The sequence below is a fragment of the Aulonocara stuartgranti genome (assembly GCF_965226115.1).
Source record: "Aulonocara stuartgranti genome assembly, chromosome: 11".
NCBI lineage: Eukaryota > Metazoa > Chordata > Actinopteri > Cichliformes > Cichlidae > Aulonocara > Aulonocara stuartgranti.
Genome location: NC_138947.1, coordinates 20,723,520 through 20,751,085, shown reverse-complemented (window position 1 = coordinate 20,751,085; position 27,566 = coordinate 20,723,520). Strand labels below are relative to the sequence as shown.

The 27,566-nt window shown below is 38.9% G+C and overlaps 1 protein-coding gene across 3 annotated transcripts; it reads right to left on the bottom strand.

The window, feature by feature from the left end:
• Positions 1 to 16: 16 nt before the first annotated feature.
• Positions 17 to 27,566, bottom strand: ndufaf6 (NADH:ubiquinone oxidoreductase complex assembly factor 6). 3 transcript variants are annotated; one of them, XM_082550400.1, is made up of 9 exons: positions 27,165 to 27,566; positions 25,309 to 25,408; positions 24,660 to 24,782; positions 24,373 to 24,429; positions 23,925 to 24,027; positions 22,861 to 22,994; positions 12,006 to 12,107; positions 5,944 to 6,000; positions 17 to 1,035 (listed from the first exon to the last, which is right to left on the bottom strand). In XM_082550400.1, exons 1-9 carry the CDS (start codon positions 27,353 to 27,355, stop codon positions 907 to 909), a joined length of 996 nt encoding a protein of 331 aa, XP_082406526.1. In that variant the 5' UTR covers positions 27,356 to 27,566; the 3' UTR covers positions 17 to 906. The 3 variants fall into 3 exon arrangements, with proteins under 3 accessions (XP_082406526.1, XP_082406527.1, XP_082406528.1); XM_082550401.1 differs by having other exon boundaries at positions 25,305 to 25,408; positions 27,165 to 27,278; XM_082550402.1 differs by having other exon boundaries at positions 25,305 to 25,408; positions 27,135 to 27,237.

The window sequence follows — 27,566 nt, the reverse complement described above, 5'->3', positions numbered from 1 at the left end:
AAAAAAAATTCCATAGTTTCTTTTTATTTATTTTTTTAATGTAACCGTCCCGAGGTCTGTCCCTCAGGCTCCTGTCAATTCCACATACAGTAGAAACCATATCGGTAGCACAGCTCACAACAGAATTAACATGTCTGCTACATGTATTGTGTTCCTGGGGAGGCATGATGTTGGTCACTAATGTTTGAAAAAAAACTGTCTGCAGGTACTCTCAAAGTGTTTTTATTAAATAGTCACCTAGAGGTTTGTTTCCAACCCACCTGACTGCTCCGGTTTTATCACCCACTATTTTCTCAGATCTCAGAAGCCAAAGCTTGAAGTCATACCTCAGCGTTTCATGTTTCAGTGAACATGTCCACAACAACAGCACAGTAGCAGCGTCGTATTCATCAAATAGACAACTTGACATAACACTAAAAAGCTACATAGATGTAAAAATTTTATGTGTTACTAAAAATAGACTTTACTGTAGGAAGAGAGTTAATACAAACAACGTACAAGTCCAGCTCGGCAAAGGTGACTTCTAACATCCCACAGGTCTCAACTTGTAAGTTTGTGTTTATTACAGAAACGACGAGTGAAAAAACAACAACAACAACAACAACAACAACAACAACTGACCCAATTTGCAATTAGATTTTTCTGTAAGCCACGAGAAGACATCTGATCAAAGTTTTCATACATTGTGAATAAAACATTACACAAGCATTTTCTGATCAGGATGGCAGGACACCTCCAGTGAACTTGTGGATTAAACAAATATTTCAAAGATATAAGCTGTTGTGGGAACCACAGACTTGGTCTGGTATGGTTTGTGGTTTTTTGGTGGTAGTGGTGAGATAAATCCCCTGCACTTCATTTCCTGCAGCAGTCCTTAAAAAGGCTGAAGGAAGAAGAGAAATGAAGTCAATAAGTCTTCTTCCAGGAGCGGATGTACAGCTGGATTGGGAGAAGGGGATTTCTGTTCTGTAGACTCTTGTGGAAAACATCAAAATCCACCCTCCTCACTCTGTGAAGATAGTCCTCCAACACCACCTGAAGCACACATCACAGGAGAGTTTGGTTTCGGCTTCAACAGGTTTGACCTAACAAGCTCCCGTGTAAACACCGACTCATCCTCCTACAGGTATTGTTCATATGGATATGACTCAGACCTTCATAACATGGTTTAGTTGTTGGTTAGGGTACTTGAACAAGTTTTTAACTGCAATTGCAGTAGAAATAAGTAAACACATACACCACTGGCCATGTCTTTTTTTTGCCCCTCCATATCCTGTGAGTCACTGAGCAAAATGGAGGTGAGTCAGAAACCTGAAACTAGCCAAAAATTGACTATGGCCACAGATGTACACTACTGAGTCTTAAAAATGCTACTTCTATGGTTTTATATTTGGGTATAGAGGACAAAATTGCAGCTTGACTAAAGTAGGAAAACAAACAAAATGTCACCAAATGATTTGAAAACCATCTGCATGACTACATCAGATAAGAGCATTTTAGCTCTCTTAGAAATCTGAGTGATCAATGTCATAAAGAACTTTGCATTCATATTGCTATGGTATTTGTCCTCAGCTCTAAAAAGGTACCCTCTCAACTGTAAGGTTTAAATAAACTACTCATGTGTTAATATAAAAGAACCTAAGCGGTGGTTGTGCGTTTCATGTCCCTCAGGCTTCACTAGGACTACTCTGTTTTTACCCTGCTGTTTCACATGACTCATCCGAGCCTGCCGTTCATTTAAATCAAATCGTCGGCGCGGTGAGAAACGTGAGTGTCTGTGCCGGCTTTCTTGTGCGGGCAAGAACACTGAGCTGGAAAAGTATCAAGCACATGCATATGGACAAATAATACAAGTCCACCGCAGCGTGAACATCATAATCTACACTCAGGAGTGCAGAGTGATTTTTGCTGCAAACTGCAGAGTTGGAGAGCTTTTCAGCTTTGTGCTGTAGTAGATGCAGGTCAGTACATCAGCATCATTATCATCTGAAATCATTGTTTTAGATTCAGAAAACAGCTTCTGCATGCAGGTATAAACAGTCAGCTTAAAACAGTGTATTCCTTTTAGGAACCAATTGTGAGATAAAAGCAGTGCTGCATTTTTAGCTACTGGGAAGTATTGACTAACCCTTCGGTGAATTACATCACTTCAGTGTTGTAGAGTAAAAATTTCCAGGTACTCACACTTTAGTAATGCTGTTAATAAAATTTTAGAAACATTTTTCTTTTTTTTAAATTCAGCTTTAGTCATATAATGATGCCATTTCATCTCCAAAGAGATGAGCTGCAGTTTTCTTACACAGCACTTAGTGCAAGTTCTTTACATTTTCATCTGAATACATCTACTCTGAAAACACAAGATACATCCTGAGTTGGCAGATATTTGATGATGTATTGTTCAGATTTTACACAGGTAGCAGCAACATAATGACATCAATAATTAAAAACAGGTGTTGATTCCATAAGTTGTTAGTTTTTTGTAGGCAACAGTCTAACATATTTGGAGGACAATAAAGCAGATTGCTTTGATTAATCATATTGTGCTTCATTCTCATGGTACCAAACACGTATTACTTTAAATTCAGTACGCTAGAGTACTAGTGCATCTCAACTAACTCGACTGTGAAAAATTTTTTTTTTTTAAATAATTTATGTCAAAAAGGTAAACTTTTACATCTTCTATATCCACAACACAAAAAGTGAAACACCTCAAGCTTTTAAAAAAAATTGGTTGAGGCTCCTTTATCACAAATTACTGCAGTGATGAGTCATGGAGGTGTTCAACTTAAGTTATTATTGATCTGTTACTGAAGCCCAGCTTGACTTGACGATATCAGTTTCAGCTGTTTCTCATCTTTCTTAAATGTTCTATTGGATTGATGTCAGGAGAGTTGGCTGGAACACTGAAGCACAGTAATCGCATGCTTAGCAAACCCTTTGGTAGTATTTTGGACTTTTCTGCTGGAAAAGGACTTTGCATCCTCATAAAGCTTTTCAGCAGATGAAAGCATGAAGTGGTCTAGAATCTCCTGGTAGATGGCTACTTTGGACCATTGAGCACGAGTCCAGTAGTTCTTTTCCTTAGCCCAGGTATGACACGTCTGTCTTCTCTCATTCAGGAGTGCGCCGATAATAGGAATGTGACAGTTGTGGCTTCTTTCCTGAAGCATGGTGGCCCTTGATGCACCGACACCAGCCTCAGTCCATTTCTTGTAAAGCTGGTATTGACTTTTCTTGACAATCCTCTCAAGGATGAAGTGATCCATGTTGCTTGTGCACCCTTCCCTGTGTTTCTGACAAAGTTTTACTTTCCAGTCGATTTTCCATTACCTTGCTTTCATACAGCACTTGAGAAGCCAGCCTTTCCAGAACTTTCTGTGACTTACCCTCGTTGTGAAAGATGCTGATGATTGTCATCTGGACAACTGTCAGGTCAGTGTCATCCCTGTGATTGTGTGTATTCGCACTGTTTAAATAGTTCTAACAAAAAGGCTTGAAGTTTTCACTTTACATGTCATAAATATAGAATTTGACAGTTTACTTTTTAAATTAAAATGAACTTTTTCAAGCTATTCATTTTTTTGGAGATAGACTACAAATAACAAGGATCAAAACCCTTCTTCACCTCTTTGAAAACACACACAGCAAAGGACTCAACACATAAACACATAACACTTAAAAAACAACAACAAAAAAAAAAAAGCAGGCAGCTTAATCACAGTCTTTCTTGTGGACACTCAACTTTGACTACAACGTCTATCTGCGTCATGAGGAAAACACTTTGTTGCATACTTGTCTGTTCTAAAAGTGAATTTCTAAACTACCATCTGTGATTAAAACCTTGCGGGACTTGAATCATTGGAATAATTGAATCATGCTGAATCTGTGATTCAAACATTGACCTCAAATTTTATCTATCAACTTCTGTGTCAAACTGACCCAGCTTTCATGCTGAAGATCACTGCTGGAGATAAGAGCTGCCTGTGTAGCTACAAGTCACTGTCCAAATAGTGTTTTGATGAAGAGTCCAGTGCCCAAGTCCAGAGGCAACAAATAAGGTCAGCAGTGCAACGATGAGCATGCTCATGTTTTTGTTTTTAACATTGTGTGCCATCAATTTTCCTCCTCGCTCAAACTGCAAATGATGAGTAACATCCCGAGGCATCTTGAGAAAGGACATTCAGCTAAAATGACCTAAACTGAGTTTTTTGGCCATAAGCAATGATTGCTCACTACCAGGCCCAGTGGCCAGATGTAACCCCCATTTGTTGTTTTCCCCAAATGACAGCCAATCTGAAGGGTTGTTTTCACTCTTTCTTGTATATGGTATACAATGATCAGGCATAACATTAGAACCACCTGCTTAATACTATGTTAGTTCCCCTTCTACTGCAAAAAAAATAGCCCTGACCCAGTGAGGCATGGACTCCTCTTCACCCCTGAAGGTGTGCTGTGGTATCTGGCATTTGTTTGTCCATTATATCCCAGAGATGCTCGATTGGATTGAGATTTGGGGATCTAGGAGACCAAGTCCTAACACCTGAAACTCATAGTTGTGCTGGATGCATTATCCTGCTGACAGAGGCCAAAGCCATCAGGGAATACAGTTTCTATGAAAGGGTTGGTGCTTTCAGTGAAGGATGGGGGGTCAGCATGGGCACCCTGACAAATCCTTACACTTACCCATATATTCCTGCTTCTAACACATCAATGTTCAGTGTCATTCACTTCACCTGTCAGTAGTCATAATGTTGTACCTGCAGATCTGGTTTAACTGTGCAGTCACAGTTAAAATCAAGTTTTCTCAAACTCATCTTTGGGCACGGCAGCTCATTGGCACAGTGGGTTTACCGTTTATGTGGTTTCTTCTCCCACTGAATAATATGTTTTCTTAATCGCCACGATTTCTAATGTAGCGTTACATAAAAGTTAACAGATCTTAAAAATATGCAAATTTTAAAAAGTTTAGGCTTTTCCCAAATTAAAAGTTGCGCTTCCAGAGATATCGCATGTAACAGCTGGAAAACTAAAGAGAGACATATCTTTGTGCCCTAATTTTAAATGTTTTCGTCTTTAAGCAGAACGCCATCGTGCTTTTTTAAAAATAAATAAATAAATTCTCGCAACTTACATCATGGCTGCACAGAATAATCAGTTCTGTGATCTATCGCCTCTCTGCGGATCCTCGTTTGTCAAAAGGCTTAAACTGCGATTGCTTCTTACAAACAATGACTTGCATTCATTTTTAGTTAATAAGCAAGACTTCTAAACATTTTTAAACCTCCATATGTAATCTGTCCTAAAGACAGAAAAGTGGGAAATCAACTGGGAAATATAACGTAATCCAATGCAGAAGCTCAACTAAATACAACTTTATGTCCATAATTGAGGTCATGGTGCTGGAGGTGTTGGAGGTGCACTGACTGAACTGCACTGAACACTGCTGTTAATATTCTGGATACTGGACACCTCATTAATATCCAAGAGAGGTGATGTGGATTTCCAATTTCATTATCTTATTTTAACCCCCCCAAATAAATCTTACAGATATAGAGCCGTAATTTTCAAGCCTAAAGGAATGTTTGAAAAGTCAATTTAACTCTTGATAAGAAGTGATGAGGATACTATATTTGGGTGCAACAGAAGCCTGAAAAATCGCTTTGCCTTGGCCTCAGTGGAAGTCTGTTTTTCTGGTAGTCTGAACAAAAAGAGGAATCCACTAGAATAAATTGATGGGCTCAGTTCTTAAAAGCTTTTCATGGGAGGTTAATTAAAGCTCTGAGTCACTTTAAGACATTTTTTTTGGCATATTTGACATTCAGATGAATTTTTCTCCAAAATAAATATAGAGCGATTTTATACGAAGCAGTTCAGAAGGCATACAGAGGAATGTCAGCATCAAATTGTCAAAGAATAAAACCATGACCACATTATTTGACTTACAGTGGGGAGGAAGGCTGGAGTGGCAGCTGCTGGAACATTGTGGCTAAAGGATTGTGCCTGAAGGAGAGAGCACAATAAACAGAAATTAAATGGAAAGAAAAAAAAATTATCTACACTCGCCCACACCAAATATTTTAAAACGCGCCCACACCGGCCTTTTAGGGTTGCTTTTCTAAAGACCGTTCACCCACACAGAAACAACAGGAAACGGTTACATCTCATGTTTGTCTGCCGTCACACAGCACATACCTGAAGCTGTGGGACGGACTGGTTACAGTGAAGAACTCAGGTCTTTTTTTGTTCTCTCATGGACACAACTTACACATTTTTGTGCTTCTCTTGTTATACAAAGGAGCAAGTGAACATATTGACACACTGGCAGCTCATAAACTACACTTGCTGCACTGAGACGTCAATCAAATCACTTTTTTAGGAGCTAGACTTCTGCGATTTTCGCCCTGGTTATTGGCTTCTCTTTAATTTTCAAAAATAAATCCGACATATTCGATTTAGATGAATGAAGTTTGTGGTATACTACACAGTAACCAAGAATGACAGTAGAGACTCTTACAATGAGCAAAGATGAAACATGTATGCATTATTTTGGTGGTAATTTGTTTTTCATGGTTTCTTGGGAGAGTGGCTTGTCAGCTCAGACACCATATCGATGGTATGCAGTGTATCTTTTAAAAATTTGATCGGGACAAGTGGAAGTCAAAAGCGATGGCGACTAGTTCCATCTTATACTTTGACGTGTCATCAATGTTCTTGCAGAGCAGCATGACTCCTACTGGGCGTTTAGGGAGGCTGAATACTTTTTCCACACTTAATCAAATCTCCCTAAATTTCAAATCAATTTGTAAGTAGTTTGGTTAGACTTATTGCTCCATCTTGGGCCACCCAATTTTCATGCAGTTGATTCTTAACAGTAACAATAAGCAGATAAGAAACACTGGCTAACTTAAATCAAATCAAATCAAATCACTTTTATTGTCACATCACATGTGCAGGCACACTGGCACAGCACATGCGAGTGAAATTCTTGTGTGCCCCACAAGCAACAGAGATGTGCAAACACAACAACACAAACGAGCAAAATACAAGAATGGCCAACCTGAAACTAATAAATATATGTACAATATATAATAGTGTATGCATTTCTGGATGTGTATACTAAATATTTTCCTACGTGTGTGTGTGTGTGTGTGTGTGTGTGTGTGTGTGTGTGTGTATACACATTTTTACAAATTAAATAGTAAAAAAAAATAAATAAATAAAATAAAATAAAATAATAATAATAATAATAATAATAAAATATATAACATATACAGAGTTGAATATGTGCAAAACAAGTGGCATTTATATACAGTGTGGAGTGCATAATGTTGAAGTTCCAGTAGTGAAGCTGAGGTGTCTATGACGTGTTCAGCAGTCTGATGGCCTGATGGAAAAAGCTGTCTCTCAGTCTGCTGGTACGGGACCGGATGCTGCAGAACCTCCTTCCTGATGGAAGCAGTCTGAACAGTTTATGGCTGGGGTGACTGGAGTCCTTGATGATCCTCCCCGCTTTCCTCAGGCAGCGCTTCCTGTAGATGTCTTGGAGGGAGGGAAGCTCACCTCCAATTATCCGTTCAGAGCACCGCACTACTCGCTGGAGAGCTTTGCAGTTGTAGGCGGTGCTGTTGCCATACCAGGTGGTGATGCATCCAGTGAGGATGCTCTCAATGGCACAGCGATAGAAGGTCCTGAGGATGCGGGGGCTCATGCCGAATCTTTTCAGTCTCCTGAGAAAGAAGAGGCGCTGCTGCGCCTTCTTCACTGTTTTGTTTGTGTGTACTGACCACGTAAGATCCTCAGCCAGGTGTACGCCAAGGAACCGGAAGCTGCTCACTCTCTCCACAGCAGCGCCGTTGATGGTGATGGGGGTGTGTACTTCTCTGCACCTCCGGAAGTCCACTATCAACTCCTTTGTCTTTGCGACGTTGAGGGTGAGATGGTTGTCTTGACACCAGTGGGTCAGGGCGCTGACCTCCTCCCTGTAAGCCGTCTCATCACCGTTGGTGATAAGACCCACCACTGTAGTGTCGTCCGCAAACTTCACAATGATGTTGGAGCTGTTAGTGGCTGTGCAGTCGTAGGTGTAGAGTGAGTACAGGAGAGGGCTCAGTACACACCCCTGTGGAGCACCAGTGTTCAGTGTGATGGGGGATGAGGTGATGCTGCCCAGTCTGACCACCTGGCGTCTGTCAGACAGGAAGCTAAGGATCCAGCTGCAGAGGGAGCTGCTCAGTCCTAGATCCTGCAGTTTCCTGTCCAGCTTTGAGGGAACGATGGTATTGAATGCTGAGCTGTAATCTACAAACAGCATTCTCACATACGTGTCTCTCTTCTCCAGGTGTGACAGGGCAGTGTGTAGTGTCAGGGCTATGGCATCATCAGTGGACCTGTTGTGGCGGTATGCAAACTGTAGAGGGTCCAGTGAGTCGGGTAGTGCAGAGCAGATGAAGTCCCTGACCAGCTTCTCGAAGCGTCAGGGCTACAGGTCGCCAGTCGTTCAATGAGGAGATGGTGGAGGATTTGGGTACAGGGACGATGGTGGCCATTTTGAAGCAGGCTGGGACTACAGACAGAGAGAGGGAAAGGTTGAAGATGTGTGTGAACACTCCAGCCAGCTGAGCCGCGCATGACTTGAGGACGCGGCCGGGAATCCCGTCCGGACCAGTAGCTTTGCGTGCGTTCACCTTCCTGAAGCACTTCCACACATCCTCCTCAGACACAGTGTGCGCTGCAGGTCAAGCTGCAGGTCAAGCTTAAAAACATCTTAATACAGGAAAGCACCTGACACTTAGATCCAGCAAGGCTTAGAATACGGTGATGAAGTGTGAGACCTTACTAGCCAACTTACTTGTAACTCAAAGAAATAGTAATATGAAAATACAGAACACCATAACAAATGCACAGCATGTTTAAACCCAACCATTTTTTAAATTATTCCTAAATGTTAATTTTGAGATTATATAAAAATATTGACTTGTAAAGAGAATAGTTTGTTTTTTATCCTTTTAATGAATTAATTTTTGATTCAAGTTTGGTCTTATATTTAATTTAAAGTGTCATTAAAGAGATTTTAAAACCAAAAAACAATGTAGTTGTTCATCTGGCTCACAGTAAGTGTTCCTATCACTGGTGTTGCTACACAAGTACTGCAAATAAGAACTAAGACCCATTGAGAAGTCAGTCTTGAAAAGAAACACATCAAGGACGGATTAATCTTGTTTCAATGACCAACAGTGTAGGAAGAGTACCACTTCTTTTAAACCTAGAAAGGAGTCTGTAGAAAAGACAAATGTGACTTTAAGCACACTGTGAATTAAAAAAAACAAACAAAAAAAAACATTAGAAGTCATTTAGAAAAACTGACTTTATGATAATTAAATGTAACATTTTGTCTGAATTAAAATTTCCAGTTTTAATCATTTTAAATATGCATTTATTTTAATTATAAAAAAAAAAACCACAAAAAACCCCCCCCAAAAAAACACAAACACACACACACACACACACTTTTGTGGGGGTATCTTATTGACATAATGCTTTCCCTAGCCGCTTACAATCAAAAATGAACGCGTAACCCTAACTTATTGTAGTCCTGACACTAAAACCACATTTTGACTCAAAATGGGGGCATTTGATCCCCACAAACATATGTAAACATACCACACACACAAAGAGGTCATTACTTGCATAATTTGTGTAAACTGGCTCTTTGGTTAATGGCTATAGCCACAATAGGAAAAAAAATAACATTACATCTATTCATGGCAGAGAAATCATTTACATTTTATTGTTTACACTTTAATATCACACGTCCTTTAACTGTTGGCGACACTCCTAACTGGTATAAAAAAGGCTCAAATTAAAACAAGTAACTGCTGATGAATGTTTGGGAAGCCACTTAATGAAAAAGCCTCCTAAAGTACAAAAATCAATGAGGCATGTAAGTGGAGGTTAATAAATCTCCCAACTAATTAGAGCTACATTAGTTAGACAATACTCAAACTGAAGACATTTCCAGGGCATTTTCAATGTGCAAGACGCACATCACAGCATGTCAAAGCATTATGTGTCACTGGTGTTCATTTACATTATAGCACAGCTTTTTGTTCATGCTGTTTTGAGTGGATTAAGAGGTGTCCATGAGTGTTATAAAACACAGTAATGCGGAGGAGAATTTTACTTCATCTCGTCTCTGAAACGAGTCATAATTTCAATCAACAGGTGCTGCAGAGGCATTATGCAAAAATATGTTGTGAGCTTGGCCAGCCTCGATGTGATGCTGCTGCTGAGTTCAAGGCCTTTGTGGAAATCCTGAGTGTGTTAACAGATCAGCCTGGTTATGTTCTATACTGTAGAAATACCGCACTGAAAGACGAGTGTCTCCCACTAACAGGTTTACAAAGCCTGATTATTTCCCCTGAGCACCACTATTATCCAAAGTAAGCTTACATTTGAACTGGGTGAACACAAACATGTAGTTTATAAGAATGCAATCCAGCAAACATATTCATGTGCAGTGCTGACTGAACATATGAAAAAAATATCCATTTCTCTTTTTAACTGTAACTCAATTGAACTGTACTTCGATGTCGATTTGTCACCTGAAAATATTCAGTACTCATTAGGGCAACATACTGGACAACACTGACAAATTAGAGGAAGAGCAACACAATGGCAGAGGTAAAGACCAACAAATTTTATGTTGTTTTTGTTTGAAGTTAAACACAGTTTGGAGTTCAAAGGGCCGACATAACCGTGCATATGTTGTGTGGAATTTGTTTGTGAAAGATCCAAATGTTTTTATTATGCAACTTAAAATACACTTTGTAACTGCGGAATATTAGAATATTTCTAAAAGCTACTGTGGTCAGCTGTTTTAAGCCCCAGTCCCACACGGTTACAGACCCACGGACATTCAATGGGTTGCTAGGGGAAAAAAGTGTAATTTTATATACATGAATGTATATAAAATATACACTTAGCATCTTCCCTTAGCATCTTGCATGCAAACAACTGCCAACTACTTGCTAACTGGTACTGAAACTGTGTTGCCTTTACTACTGCAATAGTTATGTATTAAAAAGCGCAACTTTTATTTTGAAAGGAGATATTCTCCATTTCCCGACTGCTTCGAACTTACTCGGGTTTCACTACTGCTTTCTCCATAGTTGGAAAATGTTTGCAGACAAGTTGGTGTCTTTCATGCAAACTATCAGCAACCTACTAGCAATCAAAGCATTCACGAGGTTGTTTTTGGTTTAAAGCCCTCTTTGTGACTGATTTCACCTGCAGCAACTACTAACCGACCCGTCAGGAAATACACATTTTTCTAGTCACCAGGGGGTCACTGACCTCTTTTTAGGCCTATGTATCTAAAGAGGAGGAAAAAACAGGAGGAAATTAGGCCTCCTGTTTTTGTTTATTTTCGTGAACAGTTCCTGAAATTAACAATAAGTGCCAATGAGCTTTAAGCAAAAGCAAGGCAGTCACAGAGTGGCTGGATGATGAGAAATATTCAAATTCTGTTGTTCAGGCTTCCCCTATGGTACCATATTCTCAAATGAGCAACAACTAGCCCTCAAACTCCCACTCAAACTTCAAAAACCACACAAGGGTGCTTACTCATCTAATGTGCTCTCTTGCTCTCCTACCTTACCTCTCAGGAGAAAATGAAAAAAGGTCATTTGCTATGCACTTTATGTTGTTTCATACACTTGCAGGCTTGTTGCACTTGTTTCAAATGGGATATGGTGCTGAGTGTTGAGTTAATTATTCTCAAAGCTTTTCTTTGATCTGTTGTCCCTTACTTTGGACAAAAGCCTGCACCAACTGAGTACATGTCGATGCATATGTAAATCCCAGAAGCCAAGTTTCATAAACTAGCGAATCATATATAAAAGTAGCACTAAAAAGAACATGTTTTTGCCATGTGAAACATCTATACAGGAATATGCCATGTGCATGTGCATGCAATGTAGACCTTATTGTGTAGGTGAAGTACATACATGTTGCAGGTGCACGTGAGCCTGACTGGCAATGTCATACACAACATCCCGAATGTTCTGCTCCCGGCTGCCGCGGATGAAATCCTCCTGAGAAGCTCCGTGCTGGAGAGACACACAATAACAAAAAACGGTGATGTTTGTGCATTGAGTTCACAGCTGTTCTTTCAATTTAACAACAAAAACTATCTCTGCAGTTCAGCTGTCTCCATTTTAGCTCCACTTCCCACACGAGCCGTGTTTCTCTTTAATATGCTGAAAAAGGTTTAAAAGCACCGAGTTGGCTCCTGGAGCTCTATCAATGAAATGTGACATTGTGCTATGGGGGCATATCACCCCCACACTTGAATAGTAAAAAATAAATAAATAAATACACAAACACACACACACACACACACACACACACACACACACTGCAGCAGTGTTTACATTACAGTTTTTTTTTTTTTTTTTTTTTTTAACTTGTCAATAGATAAAAATGCTCCGCTTTGCCTCTAGTAGCCCCTGGACTTCTGCAGAACTGCAAAGGATGTTAATTTTATGTTTGGTTCCAGGTGCCTTGCCTCAGTGCGTAGTCGGCTCCCATACAGTACCAACAGTGTGCAACATTAGCGCTGCATCATTTCAAAGTTTCAAAGAGTCCAAAACCCATGCGTGACCATCTTTTTATATATAGTCTATGGTCACGTGCAAACATGGACAGGATACTGAGTGCAGGCCATTTAATGACCATAGCTGTCTTTAAGAGCAGAGGTTCTGTGGATGTTATACAGGAAGCATTTTGTTGCTCCTTGATATTCTTATATTGGAGCCTTAAGTAGCAAGAAAACTGTATTAAATGACATTTTCGTATAAATAAGTAGTTACCCTGTTAAAAACCATGGCAATTTCCGTGTTAGCACCATGTTATTACTGTGGAAAATTTTTGCACGATATAATAGTTTTTTGTTGAGAACCAGCTGTGCCTGACAGAGGTCTCTTCCTGTTAAAAGGGGATTCGTCATTCCCACCATTTACCAAGCGCTTGCTCACAGAGGGGGTGCGATTATTTTTACCCTGGAAGTTAAAGCAATTGTATTTAATTCAAATAAATTATTTACAATTCAATGACAATATACATTTTTTTTAATTAACATAATGTAAGCATCAAATCCTTTGCAATCTATTTAAAAGTGGTAAACACTTCAGTTATTGGTGTTTAGTGCAGTAACTAACATCACACAAAATGCAGTTTAACACCCCACCCACACCCCTTTTAAGAAAAAAAAGAAAAGAAAAAAGAAAAAAAAAACCAACAACAACAACAACAACACAGGTCACTGGTAGAAATAATAATAAAGTGTATACTGTATGCAGAAATGCATATCAGAACAACCAATTCAATCCCAGACTAATTCCCATTTTTCCATAAATGTATTACCCTGGCTCCAGATAAGCACAACGAGCTGACAAGATAACAACAGGTCATTTTAACTGATGATTTTCAGAATACCTCCCACCTTTCCAGCGACACTAGCGACTGTGTATGAAACTCAACAAAAAAGTAGTGAACATAATCCACTGTTACAATCCCACATTTAATGTCTACTAGTATTCCTGTTGATGTTGAAAGTCTAGCAGGAATGTTGAGCCTATTCCAAGGTGGAAAACACATTCATGAGCTAAGATTGAAATTTTATTCAAGACTTTAATTCAAGGAACTAAATTTTGTGCTTTTCCACACCTGCAGACATGTCGCGTTTTAATAAGTTCTTTCAACTTGTTGGATGATGTGGTATTAATATAACTCCCACTGGTGCGTCTGCATATGTGGCCACACATAATGATGTGACAGCAAGTCAAGGCCACTAAGAAGAAGAGAGAAATCAATGACTGGTGTCCATTATTGACATCCTGCAGTTTACATGGATCATTAAAGCAGCAAAGCCTGTTCTATTTATTTCACATAAACTGAAAGCATTGATTCCTCTGCACCATGAGCACTTTTCCTCCAGCAGAATATAAAATCTTACATGCATGACCATTTGCAGGTTACCTTATAGCTGAGATATAAAAAGGAACAAAAGTGATATTTACAGCAGAATTTAGAAAAATTATTCCCTACAAACAGCATTACATTAACAAAGATTAATTCTCTTTGTCTGTAACATCTTTATATTGTTCTGCGATTATTTAGTGAATATCTCAAGACTCGTATGTTTGGTTGGTAACAATGATCTATTCTTTTTGTACCTAAAAAAAAATATATATATATATACACTCAGGTGTTCAAGGGTTTTTGAATTGAAATAAATAAATTAAACTTCAAGAAAACTTGAGAAAGTGCTAAATGAGCTTTTGGGAGATGCACAAAATAACTGTTTCTGTAAACATGATAGGCAACTTTTGGAAGCCTGGTAGCCACTGGGACTTTGGAGAGAACAAAAACTATGAAAGTTTTGCTGTGTACCAACAATATTACATTAAAATATGTCACAATAATTCAAAACAATGGGAAGAAAAAAAAAAGCCCAGAAAGCCACGAAAAGCTAAAAAAACAAAACAAATGTCATCAAATAATTTTTTTTTCTTTCATATTTGCAAATCGACCGACACAGAAAGAAACAAACTGCCTTCAGACCACATGGTTGTGTGATTAAAAGTTTTCAACTTTCAGCACATAGTATGTAATTTTTCTGAAACCGGACCAAAGTGTTGGTCTTTTGTGATATGGCATCTGTACGTCACCTAAAATAACGTATTTAAGATTTAACTGAAGTTTAGACTGTCGGGTTTATTTCAAGGATTTTAACCAAATACGGCATTGACCATACAATACATAGAAATCTTTCAGGACTCCCTGTAAATCACAACTAGGTTGGACCTCCTTTGTCTTCAGAAGTTCCTTAATTCTTCACGGCACAGATTCAACAAGGTGCTGGAAACATTCCCCAGAGATTCTGGTCCACATTGACATGACATCCACTATTTGAACCTCCTGACCACCACATCATACACTGATTGAGATCTGGTGACTCTGTGGGCCGTCTGATTCATTGTCATGTCCAAGAAACAAGTTCCTGACCTTGCACATTACCCTGCTGTAAGCAGCAATCAGAAGATAAATCAGTTAGTATTAGTATTAAGGGACACGAACTGTAGCGATCAGCCTAAAGTATGGACGCGAGGCAGGATAGATCTAAGCTTTTATGCTGTTTTACTAAAAAATTTTGAACTTAACATCTGAATTGAAACTCACACCAAACAACGATTTTAAAATCTCCTAAAACTGCCACTCACTAGGTATTTTCTCTTTTTCAGACCTCTCTGTAAACCCTGGAGACTTTGTAGGAAACTAAGACCAGCCGATCTGACACCAACAACCACACCCTGTTCAAAGTCATTTAAATCACCTTCCTTCCACTTCCTCCAGCAGGTATGGGTTGCCACTATGCAAATGGCTGAACAGATATTTGTGTTACCAAGCTACTCAACAGTACCTAATAATGTGACCAGTGAGAGTATATCTGTCTTCTCTTTATTTAAATCTTTGTTTTATTTAAAATCTGTTGTGGTGGTGTAGAAAAAAAAAATCCCTCTTCAATAAATGATGGGATTTCCAGTATAATGTTGCATAATTACACAGTACAAAAACGTAACAATAACATTTATATTAACCATGAAACAATTTACAAGCTGGCTTGATTTGGAAAATGGAGACATACTGTATCATTAGTTAAATTGTCATTTGTTGTAATCAGCATCTTTTTGAATCAAGACAGGTTTCTTTTTGGACACATGAGGAGATTCATTTTGCTCCGATAAAAAACAAAACAAAACCAAAAACCAAAAAAAAGAAAAACAGACATTTGACAAAATCAGCTATCATAAGCTTTTATTAGCATATTCACCACATACAATGAATGACTGTTGGATTAATAGTAATTATTAAGTATTGTTAGCCCTATATATGATATTCTGGATTACTTTAAAATATTTGAGTGGCAGGAATCATAATTTAGCAAATTGATATCTTCACTGTTCGATATAACGATATATATCGGATGACGATATAAAAACGTCTAGTTCCATTTTACGCTATCGTTTGTTTCGTGGTGTCGCAAAATAAACTGTTTACGGCAATATTTTTTCATGGTTTTGATGGTCACTGTAGTGGCTATATTCATTTCTTAAAGTTCTCTCTTTCTCTTATATTTAATATAACCACGACGGACGGACAAGCGCCTGTTTTTATGCGTTGTGGTTAGCAACAACGACAGTAGCACCATTGCGTGTCCGCTTGCTTATGTTCCACATAAACCTTTCACAATAAAGCTCAAGATCCTGTTGAGACTTTTCAAAATAAACTGAATCACATGAAAGAGCAGATTATTTACGGATGAGAAGTAAAAAAAGAGCCGCCAGGTGCTAAAAAATAAACCTTAGACTCAAACGTTAGAACAGGCTTTTCCCGGCAGCACGCCGTGTAATAAATACTCACAAAGAAAACGGCGGCCGTTACAACTTATGTCTAAAAATGTATCGTTTCATGCATCGGTTAAAACACTCGACTCCAGCTACATGACGCGCAGCTGGAAACACTTCCCGCAAGTCGAGCTGCCTGAGATTCACAGAATTTACAGAAAATGTTACATTTTTGTGATTTATATCGTTATCGGACGATAGAATTCTATATGGGGATATGAGATTTTGGTCATATCGCACAGCCCTATATGTTTACATCTCAGACAAGCAGATAGTAGGGACTAAACTGAGACTCTCAGCTCTAGGTCTGCTGGGGGGGGGGGGAGTTGCGAAGGATGAGCTATTGCGGGAAAATAATGGAAAAAAGTAGAAAAAGGGGGGGAAAAAGTGGAAGGCAATAATAAAAGTGACGTTGAATATGAGAAATTATTTCCAGGAAAGATGATGAGGGGTTCCTGACCATCCAATTACCTCTAACCAGACTACCTGCAGTGTCTGCCTATTATCAGTTGTGTAATTTCTACCTTTTTCGCAGTCATTTTCAGAATTCAAGCATCAATGAAACACAAAGTAACACAAATTGTGTACCCACACTGCCCAGCTGTTACACTGTGTGAGTGAGAAAAGTCAGGTGACAAAATCCAGACGAAGCAATTTGGTCCTGTGTTTGGATTTGTTATTTTTGCACTCACAACATAATATTTATGAATGTAATGTCAGAACTTCGACAGAGGCAGACAGATACTGAGCAGAGTGAAGAATGACTGCAAACAACCTACAAAAGCTGTGCCGCAGCTTGTAGTTCAAGTGTTATTTATGGTGCCAAATGGAATAAGAGCACAAAGGTGATGATATCTCCACTGCCAGCATAACTTCAATCAATATTTCATGTGCCTCATTTAACAAAAGGATGGAACAATCCAGACTGTTAAAGCTGTTGCTATTCTGAAAGTCCTTTGTGCCAATTTCAGAAAATGATAGAAGCTTATCATATGGCAGGTTTTTGCTGTATTTTTAAGTGGACTGTTCGATGCACTCACACTCACTATACTTCAAAAAACGAGAATGTCATTTAATACTATTTTCTTGCTACTAAAGGCTCCAATAGAGGAATATCAAGGAGCAACAACAGGCTCCTGTATAACATCCACAGAACCTCTGCTCTTAAAGACAGCTATGGTCATTAAATGGCCTGCACTCAGTATCCTGTTCATGTTTGCATGTGACCATAGACTGTATATAAAAAGATTGACACACATTGGTTTTGGACTCTGTGACTTGAAATGATGCGGCGCTAACGTCGCACACTGTTGGTGCTGTTTGGGAGCAGACAGCGCACTGAAGCAAGGCACCTGGAACCAAACATAAAATTAACATCCTTTGCAGTTCTGCAAAAGTCTATGGGCTACTAGAGGCAAAGCAGAGCACTTTTATATATTGGCAAGTAAAAAAAAAAAATCCCACTAACGGCACTTTTCACATCTCAGTTTAGCAACTTTTACAGCCCTATATCCTCTTTTAAATTACTTTCCACTCAATCAGTGCAAAACAATCACTCTGAATAATCTGTACTTCATTTAATTAAAACATCCACCACATAAGTAGCATAAAATAGAATAGATGATTACTGCATCCATTCTTTTTTGCTGCCCTTTATAAACATCAGGCTTTCTATGTGTTGTACCAATCACAGTGTTTCCTGCAGTGAGTTATGGTGATTGAAATTCCACAAAGGGCCCTGAACAGCCTCCTGCAACTAAATCTGATTTAAGTTGACAAGTGTATAAAATACAATTAACATTTGTGCATACTATTAAATTTATTTCAATGAAACTAAATACACTGTGACCTCGTGCAACAAGTGAGTGGGTTTGTTAGATTTGTATTGTTGATTGTCATTTATGCTTAGAAATATTTACTTATATATGCTTAGAGTTTTGTAATTAGTTGTAGATTGGTAGAGGTTTTGATCCTTGATAGTCTGCAAACTTTGTGTGTATTAGACAGCACTTTGGGAGCATGAGAGGTCATACCGTGTCTTATTGTTTTATGGTAGGATTAACGTAGTTGCGTCTGTTCTAGTCTAAGTGCTCTTTGTTTAGATGAACTGCAGGACTTCCTCACCGTGTTATCTAGGATGAACCATCTAGGGTGAGGGGGAGGCTACCCTCTTCCTGACCAAGGATGTTTGACCCTTTGATCAGCAGTCCACACACACACACACACACACACACACACACACACACACACACACACACACACACACACACGGTACTCTTTGTGTGTATGTAGACGTCATATGTTAATGAACTTATGCATATTCATGTAACCTCAATAAAAGAACAGTGGTACGGGAGAACGGACGAGAGCAACTGGGGTCAAGCGAAGGAACGGTGCCTGTCCGGTTCTCTCCCGTGCACGAGAAACATGAAGAAGCTTGCCTACTTGTGTCTTGCTTTGCAGTGTAATTATATTGTCTTCAACGTTCCAGCGGATGGGTTCAAGCTACAAACCTATCAGGGTTTACCTTTAAATCCTGCAGATTTTGATGCGCGTCACTCCCTGTCAGACTGTGACAGAACTGAATGGAGCTCACAATGAAATAAACTGCAGGACGTCAGTCAGTGTTAATGAATAAAAGATGAGAGAAAACTCTCACTGTTCAGACTGTACATTCTAGTAATCCTGCATGTAAATAGTTCTGTTACAGACTCAGGCAATTCAAAGCCTTTTACGGTTCAAGTAACAGTCACCCACACGCATAGTATTTTCATTTTGTACCTAACGAGGTGCTTTCGCCATCACATAAAGATGACACACATCAAGTTTTTATTTTTAAGGGAGGATTTAACCCAAAGCCCAAAGGTACTGTGACATGCTGACTGGGGATCAAACCACCAACCTCACAATTTATGGACAATCTGAACCACAGCTCCTTAACCAACTGTAGGCTTGTTGTCCCAAATATTAAAAACAGTCCAAATTCTTTCAACCAATAAAATGATCCATGTAGTGCATAAAGTATCGGATAAAGTACTGAGTATTAATCACTCCAGTTGTTTGTGAAAAAAAAAAAAAAAAAAAGGTTTTATGAGATTGAGGTGATTCAGAGGTTAACAGCAAATTAGCTAGCTAGGTGACAGCTACAGATGACATGCATGCAGTCATGTGAAAAAAATATTTTTTTCAGGAATCTCTGCAGTCGGGTAAAAAAACTTAAGTACACCCACACAGCTTCCAAGGGAGTTAAGAGTGTAAGCTACAGGTGCTGCTAGTCACATGCACTTAACACTCTCAAGGCAGGCGTTGCAGATTTGCAACAGTTAAACACTAACAACCTGATTTTTTACTCAGAAGTACCCCTGCAGGACGTGGTTGTGTATTAGCAACTAAAACTTAATTTGAGCCTGAGAGGGTAAACTAATAATCAGCAAGTGTGAGCACCTGTGTAAAAGCCAGATGTTTGGGCAGTTTGCCAGATAGGCGCATTCACGTGTGTGTTAACACAATGCCAAGGAGAGGACGCCCCAGCAAATTGACTCAAAGGTCTGACTGCTCAGTGAAAGAAACTGCAAAAAACTCAAGAGCTACATCTCTGCAGGCCTGATGTGATACATCCGCACAAACGCCCCATGCCAACTGTCAAGCACAGCGGTGGAGGTGTGATGATTTGGGTTTACTGCATTGTGCGTTGACTGAACTGCTCTGTATACCAAAGAACTCTACAGTCAGACTGAAATGCTGTAACAGGTCCTCAAAAGAGCTGTGAACAGAAATGTGCAAACCTCAATGAACTGAAATAATGCCGCAAACACATTCCTCAACAATGATTTGAGATGCTGATAAAGTCATACAGAAAATGATACTACCAGTGGTGGCTTTACAAGTTGCTGAATTATGGGGTAATTTCAGTTTTGGTTCCCATTTTCACAAGACTGTGAAGACTGTGACACCACAACTATAACTTTGGAGATGTTAAAGACTAAAACCTAATTACCAATGACATTTGGAGAGTTACTGCAGTTGGCTGACATAAGAATGTGCCATCTTGTGGGTAGCTACAGAGTGTTTTTTAGACTAGTACATTAGCACAGTGAAGCTCTAGGATGAAGGTTAAATTTTCCTCCATAAATATACACAAGGATGCTCAGCAGGCAGAGAAAAATGCCAGAGCTTGTGAAATTAGCCCATCCATAACACAAAGGATGTCATTAATATGCAGCTGTGTGGTTTGGATTACTTGCTGTGAAAAAGTTTTGATCCCAAGCTTCATGCCGACCCTGCCAAAGAGTCATTGGAGAACAATGTGAGCCCATCAGCTGCAGCATACACTGTCGGTTTCTAACTAATCCAGGTGATTGGACCTGGAAACAGGGTTGTTACCTCATCTAACCTATTAATTTAACAAGCAAATAAATATGAAATATTTTTAAACTAAAACGCAGCAAAAGAGAGCAGACCTCTTAGATCCAGTGGAACCTATACATGGACAGTCAGAGCTTAAAAACCCTCTTTGGGGAAGAACAGCAGCTATTGTAACAGCAATTTGAACAAATTAGATACAATTACAGCCCATTAGACTTAGTTGAACAGAAACATTATCCCTGTGTTAATCAATAAACCCTGTTTATGTGGCATATTACAACCATGAAATCAAATCAGATTTTTTAAAGCCTGTGTAAGTGCAATGTGTGACTTAACTGCAAAGGTTCACATCAGGCTGTGGTGTGTTGTTCTAACAGTACTATAAATCCAGCTTAACCAGTGAGCTGTGCTGGAAAAGCATTTTCTGTTGCTCTTCAATACAATTTGCTATAACATAAAAGTTTTTGTCCTGTCTTTGTGCTCCATCCTTCCTATCCAGCAAAACCAAAAAAAGAAGAGGTTACCAATTAAGTTTGAATATTATATTTTGGTAATTGATTAAATCTTAAGACTCATATATGAACGGAAATTTAATGAAATTCAATCAAGCAAATCTTTGTAAATAGAAACAAGAAAGCAAAGATTTTATGGCAATTCAAAAGATGAATGTTGCATCAAAAAAAATAATCAGATCCCCTTGTGAATGTTTGCAGTGATTTGATTGACTGTTTAAACAACATTAACTCTTCAGTCTACTTACCAGCCCCTTTTCCCTCCTCAACTTGCTCCCCTTGTGCTTTTTTAAACATGAGTGATTGTTCGAGTATCGGGACAATTTATTCCATCGCGCCTGCCTGCTGTGTCCAAGAAATTCAACTCCTGTTTGCTAATTGAGGGAACATTACATTATAACATTTTGTTAGTTCATTAGTGATGTGCAAGTCACCCTGCATGGATAATATGAGCCGAAGTGTGCATGTGTACATGTGCAGGGTATTACAGCACACCACCAGCGCCCTCTTAAGGCAGCAGAGGGCAATGACATGAGGTAGGTTTTGTCACAAGGCTTCGAAGATTTTAAGGGCACCACTTGCATGCTACATTCAATAGTCCAAACGCATCTGCACAGCAAATACAGCCCAGCGCATCCTGGCTCCCTCTGCATCGCCGGACTGTTATTGTTCTGGGTGTGCGACAGATGGCTCAGCGTGTGGATGCAAATTGTTTGAGGTGTCTTTTGTTTTTCTGCTGTGCCTGCAAATATGCAAACTAAGAGGGTTTTGCCATATTGTTGTTGTGTAATAATGCCTCACAGTTTTGTTTTCGGTTTATGGTGGACAAAAATTTCAACACTGTTCCAACAAGAACGTCACTGACAACGCGGCAGAGTCGTGCCATGAGTCGGTCAAATGTTTGCTGGCATGTGTGGGATTGCCTTATGTTACTTTTGTGAGGAAGATTCAGACTCAGCTAAATATGAAGTAGCACTTAAAAGATCCTTCACTGAAAGTACTCTTAGGTTTCTGTTACAAGGCTAGAAATGCTTAAATTACATCCATGCCTTCTGAAAAAGCCTTGCAAAGTTTATATGCAATTCAGGCTTCAAGTTTTCACATCACTCTCGTGTAAACTGGACCATGATTGGCTTCTAAACTGGATGTGATGTTAATAAAAATTCAAAAACATCCTGCTTGCATACACAAAAAAACCTTTGATTTTCACGGGACTTGATTTAGTTGCCTGAGTAAGGCAACATTAAAGTAAACGCTAGGGTATGACTCTTGAGAAATGAATTTAACACAATAAATAAGAAATAAATAACAAAGGCACATTAATCTGCTGATGATGATACCAAAAAATCATCTGGCTCAAGTCCTGAATTTGTTGATTTCCTGGGTTTGATTTGGGTCAACAAAACCACAGTTTATCAGACGTGTCACCTTCATTAAAGTCTCAACAGCTGCAGCTCAAACCTCACCCAAGTTTTTCGCTCCTTTGGGCCTGAAATCAAAGAAAAAGTTCAACTTACCAACATGCAGATGTCCATGGGCAGGTAGACTTTCCGTCGGCTGCTGTGATAAGGAGTCGCTCTCAGACATGTTATGATTCCCTGAGCTTTACCGATGTGACTCGCTGCGTGGTCCGCTTGGACATTTTTGACACCTGCAAAGAAAGACAGCCACACAGTTTGGCATCACCTACTATAATTCATTTTCACAGGTAAATCACACTCCTCACTTGAGGCAAAAAACAGGTTTTTGTTCTGGAAATAAAATGCTGTGTGGATCAAAACCATTAATTTTTTTTCGTAACACCAAAGTACACCAATTAAAGCATCTAAAACAGACTTTTCTCATTTTGAGGGGCCCAATCCTAACTACAGTCCTTCCATTTTAAATGTCTCCAAATCATAATCCAATCTGACACCTATAAATTTACTTCAGTGTTGATTAAATATGTATTTGGCACAGAGTAATAGCCACAGCCTTCTTCTAGCCTCCTGGCATATTTACTCACAATGTGACACAATTAGAGGGAGGGGCCTGCTGGTATTACAGAATGATGAATCCACCAGCACAAAACACCAGAAACAATATTTGGCAGGATACAGAAAGCAGAAAGAAGACAAAATGAACAACAGACCATTTATTTTGACCTATATTTAAGTTTTTAAATGGCTTAAATGGTAAAAAGCAGAATTTGTGCTGGCTAAAATGAAACTTGTGAATTTGCTAAGAGGGTTAGACGAGCTGGCTTAGGCCGGCACAGCTGTCAGAGCAGAAACAATCACTGACCAGATAATCTTTTCCTTTTCACACTCTGTTAACTTTCACTCTCATATCCAGTGAAATGCTGCTGTGCAGAATCCGGCTGTGATTAAAGAAACCTGCAGCCACACGGGCACACTGAAGTGACAACACACAGCAGAGCTGAAAAAAAGAAACTACTGGATTTTGACTGGATTTGTTTCAGCAAACAATGACCCATAAAATATGGATGGATCTGCCCAGATAAAGGTCTTTAGGAGGGACTCGGGACACCCCTCAATTTATAATTACTGTTTGTCTTTTAGCTATCAACACAGTTTCTTACCTAAACACTCCAGCAGGAGGTAAATCAAGGATGACTGTGTGTTCTCTGAATACGCCTCCAGCTCCTGAAGGTTCCTGTAGGCTCTGTCATCCAAGTCCTTTTCCTGGTAAAACAAAGTTTTAATAACAGAAATGTCACTTTTCCCATTTTTAATTACGCTAAACAGCAGCTGGCAAGTTTCGTTTTTATTTCCATTAAAATAAGCCATTATTTAACCTCTAAGGGCACAGGATGCAACCATCTGACAGGTCTTGTAGATAACCCACAAAGCGAAAATAATAAATGAAAATTGAAAAAAAGCAAAATATACACATGCAAAGACAAGTTTATATTGTCACATTTAAGCAGTTATTCGTGTTCAGTTTCACTCATCAGCAACTTCATTTATTATATCACAATTTAAACTTGCAGCAATTTGAATTTAATGATCATCTTAATTTTGTCTTACTCTCTCTGTTATGATCCTCAGCAGCCATCTCTTTGTCAGTTTGTGTGTCCTCACTGCCTGAAAAACACCACACAGACTGTTAATTAGCTGAGGTGCAACACTGATTCAGATTGGTGCCCCTCAGCTAATTGAAGCCGAGGGACAGAAACACAGAAATCCGACACACTGCATGGCATGTTTAAAACTGAAATAAGACATCCAACATCCTGACAGTGTTTCCCCTATATATTGCTAACATGAAGAAAAAACATCTTAAAATACCCTGTATTCTGTTGGCTAATATTTACCCTCCACAGCTCAGTGCTAACTGGTTGGTTCGGAGGCTCATCTCTGTAGATTTCTTCTATAGCCGTCTTCCAAAACTGCATTCGCATCAAACCAATGGTCTTTTGGGAAACAGAGTCCTTCACCTTGTAGAGAAACAAATGAGCAAAACAATTGGTTGACGAGCCAGTTTGAGAAGGACCTGAAATTAGCCACTGTAAGGCAAGGCAAGTTTATTTGTATTGCACAATTCAACAACAAGGTGATTCAAAGTGCTTTACAGAGACATTAGAAACAAAAACAAATAAAAGCATGATTTAAAATTGATTAAAACAAGCAAGCAAACAAAAAACAAACAAACAAAACAGTATATAAAATCAAAAATCAAAACAGATAAAATCTGAACAGTAGATAAAATCAGTAGTTAAAATGTAAGTTTTGAAATTTAAGCTTAAGTGTGGATTTGGTGCTTTATTTAAATGCAGCTGAGAATAAGTAAGTAAGTACTGTAAGGATTTCATTAAATTCCTTTCTTTTTTAATTTTAATTAAGAGGAAAGTCAGGAATAGTGGCGGTATAACAGTAGTAGCAGCGGCAGTGACGCAAGTAGTAGAAAAACAGCAGTATTATCAGTAATCATTCTGCATTCAGCCTGATTGTACCAATACCTGCCTGTGCCAGCTCCACATTGAAGGCCCTCAGAGCCAGAGAAGAGCGCCGTGCCTTCTCTGGGAGGAGGAGAGAGGACAGGAAACCATCATAGTCTCTGGACCTGAGGAGGAGAGAGAGAACGAGCTGATAGGGGTGCCGGGAAGCAGATGAGATTTCATGTTTTATCCAAAAACATTTTCATACCCATATAACAAAATAGTCCCATTAACTTGCTACTTCTGTATAGCCTTTGACAACACTGTAATTTTGCATAAGTTGGACAAGATAACTTCAAAAGCCACATTTTAAAACGAACACTTTAAAAATAATAATAAATAAATAGGAGATTAAACAAACCAATTCTCTTAAATATGTTCAAACAAAAATAAGTTCACATCAAACACAACCGAAAGAGCTTGTTACCTCCAGTGAGTTTCTGACAGTTTTACTAAAAACTAAACAAAAGTACCTGCAAATAGGGATCCCAGGGAACAGTTCGGGATCCCAAAATATTAGAAAGTCTTAGTTGTTAGGGATTCTTTTAAGAAAAAAAATTCAAGTGACCCACCCATATTCCTACAAAATAATAGTATTTTGAAACGATTGTTTTTCTAAAACATTTGATCTGTAAGTTCTCATATAAGAGCTCAAGCAACCAATGTTAACGGGTGGAGAAAATAAGGGCACAATATGTCTTTTTTTCTAGCACCATTTAGAAATTAGAATATTAGAGATCAGCTTTATAACACAGAAAAGAAAGTCAGCGCTGCAGATTTTGTTTAATCTTAGTGACGGACAATAACAATGATCATATACATACAACAAGGGGAGGTATGTGATCCTCGTGGCTTTTTTACAGCTGTTGTTTCCATTTTAGTTCATTTTCTGAAGATGTCATGATTTAAATTATGATCATATCAGTTCATAACAAGAATAGAACTGGTAGTTTCTCATTGCAAGCTTAAAAGGGCTTTGTTTTTACAGGCCTCATTGAACTGACCAGCAATGAGAACCAGAAAGTCCGAGGAATCCAGTGCAGATCTAAGGAGAAGTGTAGATTTACACAGGTTGGGGAGGTCTCGTGGAGCCATTTCTAAACAACTGCAGATTCCAAGATCATTGGCTTAAAAAAATGTATGAAAGTACAAGTTATTCGGATTTGTCACCACTTGGCAAAGGTCTGGAAGAAGACCTAAACCAGGGGTCCCCAATCCCAGTCCGCGAGGGCCGGTGTCCCTGCAGGTTTTAGATATCACCCTGGGTCAACAAACCTGAATCACATGATTAGTTCATTACCAGGCCTCTGGAGAACTTCAAGACATGTTGAGAAGGTAATTTATCCATTTAAATCAGCTGTGATGGATTTAAACTGGGATTGGGGACCCCTGACCTAAACTGTCGCCCTCATATGAAAGGAAATTGCTTAACGATGTTCAAGAAACCCACTAAACACCAAGGCCCAACCCTGCCATCAGAATCAGAAAGACTTTATTTATCCCCAAGGGGCAATTAACATACAACAGAGCAGAGCGTTGAAGATAAGGGCAGGGCATAAACAGGCAATAAGAGTGAGATAATATGAATGAACTATAAACTGCTGGCGCATTAAAGAAATCATTAAAATGACATACAATTTATATTCATTTGAATAATTGGTGTATGTAAACTGTAGGTGTGCGATATTTGAAAGAAGTCTTGCATAGAGAAGTGTCCCCACAAAACTTAAAAACTTTAGATTGCTTCCATTTATTTATTTATTTTTTCAATAACAGGACGAAGTTTCTTGCTATAAGTGACCGGATTATATCTGCTTTCTATAAACACAGATTAGCTAATTAACCACTAACCCAGTTTGTGTTGCTAGCAGTCAGACCCACCTAACCAGATCCAGGCAGTACTTTTGAGTGTGTTGTGAGTCTCCCGTCGTGCTGGTTGATGCCCTCACACTCTGTATTTCGGCTGCTCGCTGGATACAAACACTATAAGGTGATATTTTCCTCTGAAGACCATAAACCAGCCGGGCTTTGCTGCATAATAATCCATGTTTCACACTAACACCAGCCGCCATGTTCCCCTTTAGCGTGCACCCCGACCTTGTGTTACATCAAAATAGTTCACCGACCACCTTGAACCAGCAGATTTATTTATTTATCAATAAAATAGCCAGCGCCCATGTTGTTAATTAATTTCCATTGAATATTTGAAATATAAAATATAAAAAATACATCTGATTTGTTAAATAGGTATAAAAGTCCTAATTCAATTGAACTGATTGTAGT

Coding starts and splice junctions, on each gene's coding strand:
- ndufaf6 (XM_082550400.1), bottom strand. CDS start 27,355: ATGGCGGCTGGTGTTAGTGTGAAACATGGATTATTATGCAGCAAAGCC. Junction 25,409..27,164: donor TACTGCCTGGATCTGGTTAG/GTGGGTCTGACT, acceptor TCTCCTCCTCAG/GTCCAGAGACTATGATGGTT. Junction 6,001..12,005: donor CTCACGTGCACCTGCAACAT/GTATGTACTTCA, acceptor TCTCTCCTTCAG/GCACAATCCTTTAGCCACAA.